The sequence below is a fragment of the Triticum dicoccoides genome, chromosome 7A (assembly GCF_002162155.2).
Source record: "Triticum dicoccoides isolate Atlit2015 ecotype Zavitan chromosome 7A, WEW_v2.0, whole genome shotgun sequence".
NCBI lineage: Eukaryota > Viridiplantae > Streptophyta > Magnoliopsida > Poales > Poaceae > Triticum > Triticum dicoccoides.
In genome coordinates, this window is record NC_041392.1 from 645584313 (window position 1) to 645589214 (window position 4902).

Genomic DNA, 4902 nt, shown 5'->3' on the forward strand with positions numbered 1-4902 from the left:
GCCGAGCCTCCCTCTCCTCCCGCCGCCGCCGCCGAGGGCATCGCAGGCTAAGCCCGTAGGCCGCAACGGCGGCGGCGGCAATCTTCCTCGGCTGGCGATCGGATCTGGGTGGCGGCGACCCACTCCGCCCGATCCAAGGGCGATGGCGCAGGCCGGTGGCGACCAGGGTTGTCGTGCTGGTGGCGGCGACAAAGAGATCACGTCGGCGGTTAGGGTGTCCGATCTGGATCCCATTCGTATCTGGATGGTGGTTCCTCGAGCCGTCGTGCGCATCCTTTGTTCCGGCGTGGCAAGCGGCCTCTGGACTAGGCACGCGACACGGGGACGTCAGGGGCTCCGGCCCTTGGCGTGGAGGTGGTGGCCATCTTCTTCGCCGGAGGTGGTCGGCTAGATGGTTGTGGATTCTCGCATCCAGTCCCGGCGTACAGTGTGGAGACGGGGCTGCCGGTGAAAACCGTGCTATGACTCGGGTCATGGCGGGCGATGGCGGCGTTTTTGCGTCGTTATCTTGTTGAAGACATCGCCTCTGCAGCTTCTGTCGACTTGCCTGCGCTGCTCTGGGTAAAAACCTTGATCCGGAGTTTCCGGATCGGACGATGGCGGTGCTTTTGGGGTGTCGTTTTCCCTCATGGGGGCATCGTTTTTTGAGCAGCAGCTGGATGCAGGATCAGAGGACGGACTCTTTGGTGGAGCGGTGCGGCATCTCACTCATTTATGGCGGCGGGTCTCGGCGGCATGGCGCTGTGGTGACTCTGCGTCTGATGCGTGGAGATGGACTCGCGCAGGAGGGTGACGCGGTTTGGCGTCGTGGTGGCGTCGACGGCAGCTAGACCGAGCAATGTAGATGCAGCAGTACAACTCTGAAGATGGATTGGTGGCAGGTGGCTGCGGCGGCCTCAGACCCGGCAGGCGTCCTGGTTGAGGAGTGCGCCGGACTAGTAGGTGACCCATACCCGGCAGGCGTCCTGGATGGGACCTCGGGTCTTAGATGTTAGGTTTGGCTGCAAGGTCTGTTTGGTACTAGGCCAGACTATCAGCATCCCTTCATCTCTTGGATAGGAGTAGCGACACTTTTGTTGCCTAGACGGTTGCTTCAATCTTACTGTTGTATGACTTTGTAAGGTCTTGTGTGAATAATTAATAAGGTGGCTGCATGCATCGTTCAGATGCAGAGGCCGGGGGTCCTCCTCCATTTCCAAAAAATCAAATGGTTCAATAGAAATATCCAAATATACTTCCACAACATATGTGAGAATTTGCGCAGAGACAATAAATAAACTCCGATATACTCCCTCCGTTCCTAAATATAAGTCTTTTTAGAGATTTCAATACGGATTACATACGGATGTATATAGACATATTTTAGAGTATAAATTCACTCATTTTGTTTCGTATGTAGTTTATATTGGTATCTCTAAAAGACTTATATTTAGGAACGAGGGAGTATATGGAATCTGACCTGTGGAGCTCAGATACACCACAAGCAAGACCATTGGAGGATGTGGAGATCGTGTTGAGCTCCACTTGAAGAAGCTTGTCCGTTGCCCCATCTACCATGTAGTCTGACCTGGTTAGACCCAACTGAATGTCCTGAAATATGTATCCAAAACCACATCATTGTGAGTTTTTGATAAAAATCTCATTGCTGGAGTTAACCTAAGAATAATATTTAGTTGGATAGAGTTAGCACTTAGTAGTAACCTTATACATCTCACGTGTAAGCAACACACTTACCTCTTTCTTGTTCAGTTCCATCATCTTCGAGTGAATATCTAGAAGCCTCCTAGTGAATGGATCCACTTCTTTTGTCCTGGATGAGAAATATTGATTTTCACAAATTATTTGAATCCAAGAGCATATACACTTTTAAATTCTGATGTTTGACTCTCTGAGAAAATAACCTCGCCAAAGTCTGCTGCAAGAAGTCTCCATCGAGGCTGACACGGTGAACGAGCTCATTGAAAAGTGGAGCCAACTCAAGCGCCTGCTCCCAGTAAACCTTTGGGAATGACATTGGCAAGAGAGCAAACGGAGCATGGAGCAGACCAACACCGGGTGCCTTTCCTGATCTCTGCATGCACCCCGTGACAAATTACGTCAAAATTCTAAAAAATAATTCGTGAAAAACTCAAAAACCTTGTGTTTCAATGCATTGATAGAAAGATGAGTTTGTACAAGCATGAAGAATGGCGAATGGCAACACCCAAAGATTACAACATGATGCCTCTAATCGTTGGAGACTATCATCATGGGAAGCAACGCCACGGCACTCCTTTGTACCCACCGCCGCCCATTAATTGCCTCACTTTTGTCTTGAACATGTGAAGTAGGTGAGCTAAGATGAGTTGAGCGATGTCAAAGATGATCGTGTTGCGATGCTTTCAAATGCACCAGGTTTTTGTCAATCTTTCACATGCCCATCCAAAGAAAACCTCTCAAGTTTTTGTCAATCTGCTTATGGGTCTTCTTATTTATGACTAGGAACACTAATTGGCGCAGATTTTTGACAAAGAGTAAATTTTTATTAGCTTAAAATGAAGCATCAAGGGGATACAAACATAATGAGCATACATGACCTAGTTGACCAAAGTGTTGCGTCCTGCCTTTGACATCATCTACCATCATGGATGCTCTGCAAGTGGGAAGGTGATTCATGATCTTGTCGATCAAGGATTGGAGTGCCTCACTCGAGGGCTTCCTGATCGGCAGAAGAATCCAGAGGTATCTGGTCGGAAAGGAATAGTTCTGGCTATAAACCTGGGTGCATTGCACCCTTGATGAACAGTAAAAATGAAAAAAAAATCTGAAATTTGTTGCATCTGAGATGCTCAAATACTTTAGATTCTTGCAAAAATTCATGGAGAAATGACATCCAAGAAGCTTCACACAAGAAAAACAAAATCAACACTCAAAAGTGCTCAAAGCTTTGAGCACTATTTTCGTTTCTAGAGCTCCCCGGATGTCATTTTGCCATCAGATTCTCCAAGCACGTAAACATTTGTGCATCTTTGAAGCCACAAAATTTCTGACTGATTGTTTTTGTTTCTTTTTATATATATTACTGTCAATCAAGGGTGCAATGCACCCAAGTTTACAAAAACCAGTCTCGATCGGAAAAGGAACTAGCTGACACTCAATAACCGATGGAGACAACGAGTCACCGAGTCAGGTGCCGAACACTTGACAAAGCTATAACCTCCCGGGGCCTCATCCTCTGAACAACCGATGGAGTCACCAAGCACATAGCAAATCTGTAATGATTGACCTGTTACAGTAAAACGAAGGCAATCCCCATGAGACCGTCCATGGCATGAACATTTTACACTCTTTCCAAGAGCAAAAACATTTTGCACGCAAAGATGAACAACACTAGCTAGGCCAGTTCATCAAGCTATTGTGCTGCACCATTCATGCGTCCTTTAATGTTTCTCCTCCCAACACTTTATCAAATTTATTTGGGACATGGTTAAATGAGGTAGGTCCTAAGACAGTGGCACATATTCGAGCAGGAGTGTGTGCATTACTTTGGGCCATATGAAATTGTCGAAATGATGTCGTCTTTAACAGACAAACTACCACAAATTTTGTGCAGGTTATCTTCAAGGCATCTGCTTGGATCCATGTGTGGTCGTTACTCAACCATGCAAACCACAAGGAGCTTATGGATATTGGGTGCAACCGTTGGGAGACGGTCACAGGGAATACTTACAAGTTACAACCGGTTTAAATGCCGGTCCAACAATAGAATATGTGTCTAGTCATCTTAACCTTTTCGTTTCATCGGATTGTTTGAGACCTTGCTTTGAACCTGTTATTTTGTTTAGTAAAATAGATGTGTGCATCATGTAATGCAGAGGCCGAAGGTCTTTCTCCTTTTTGAAAAAAAAGCCAGTTCATCAAGCTACCTTGACGTACGATTAATTTGCATGGCCGGACGAGAATGGTCCCTACGTCTACTCTCTATCACCCATATGCTTCTAGAGTAGTATAGGTTGATTGAGAACCAATATAAATCAATCCTCTCTTTGCCTATTTTTAGTGTGTGGCATTAGTTTAGTCCCAAAACGGACGGCCAAATATTCCCCTTTTGTTGCCATCACCAGCAGTCACTGTCGTTATGTCGTTGTTAGTTGTTACACCAACAAGTTGGTGCTCCTCGTGCGCCTCGTCGCCTTTTTTTAATTGTGCTGAGAGATACATACGGATCACAAATCGTCTATCTAAAAAATTGACGTGGATGGCAATACTCCTATATTGGGCAAGTTGTTTTCGTGCGGGTCTACCAACAATTTCTTTACCTGGCATAATTTCAGCTTGTTGGAGTTAATTAGAACCTGAATCTCTAGTTCTCTTTCTTCCTTTTTTGCAGGGAGAATCATTAGATGTTCTTCACTTTCTCCCCAGAGGTGTGTCATCTTAGTTTCTTCGAAAAATGAAAAAACGAAGCCCATCGATGCAACAAATTATAAGTACTCTTCAGTGTAGTACTACCTAATCATTTCAAACTTCACCTCTAAACAAATTACTTAATGGACGAGGTGCTCATAGGAGTAGGGTGTGCGTGTGTGCATTGATAGGGGTGAGTCACTAGTAGAAAAGGGGGCTTTGGTCCAGGCCGGGTAAGCCCATTAGTCTCGGTTCAGTCCAGAACCGGGACCAATGGGTGCATTTATCCCGGTTCGTGCGGCTAAGGCATTAGTCTCGGTTCACCTGGGCCCTTTAGTCCCGGTTCGTGCCACGAACCGGGACTAAAGGGTGCGATGCCCATTAGTCCCGGTTGGTGGCACCAACCGGTACTAAAGGTTAGACCTTTAGTCCCGGTTGGTGCTACCAACCGGGACTAATAGGCTTTGAGGCATTAGTACCGGTTCATGGCAGGAACCGGTACTAAAGGTCCCATTT

The 4902-nt window shown here is 46.3% G+C and overlaps 1 protein-coding gene across 2 annotated transcripts in view; it reads right to left on the minus strand.

Annotated features, from left to right (window-relative positions):
* Positions 1-4902, minus strand: part of LOC119329657 (glutathione synthetase, chloroplastic-like) — a 16893-nt gene that overhangs the window by 5271 nt on the left and 6720 nt on the right. For both annotated transcript variants that reach the window (XM_037602720.1, XM_037602719.1), the window contains exons 2-4: positions 1902-2071; positions 1735-1810; positions 1460-1590 (exon numbers count right to left, since the gene is read on the minus strand). In XM_037602720.1, coding sequence (XP_037458617.1) covers positions 1460-1590; positions 1735-1810; positions 1902-2071 — 377 coding nt within the window. The remainder of the gene's footprint in view (positions 1-1459; positions 1591-1734; positions 1811-1901; positions 2072-4902) is intronic.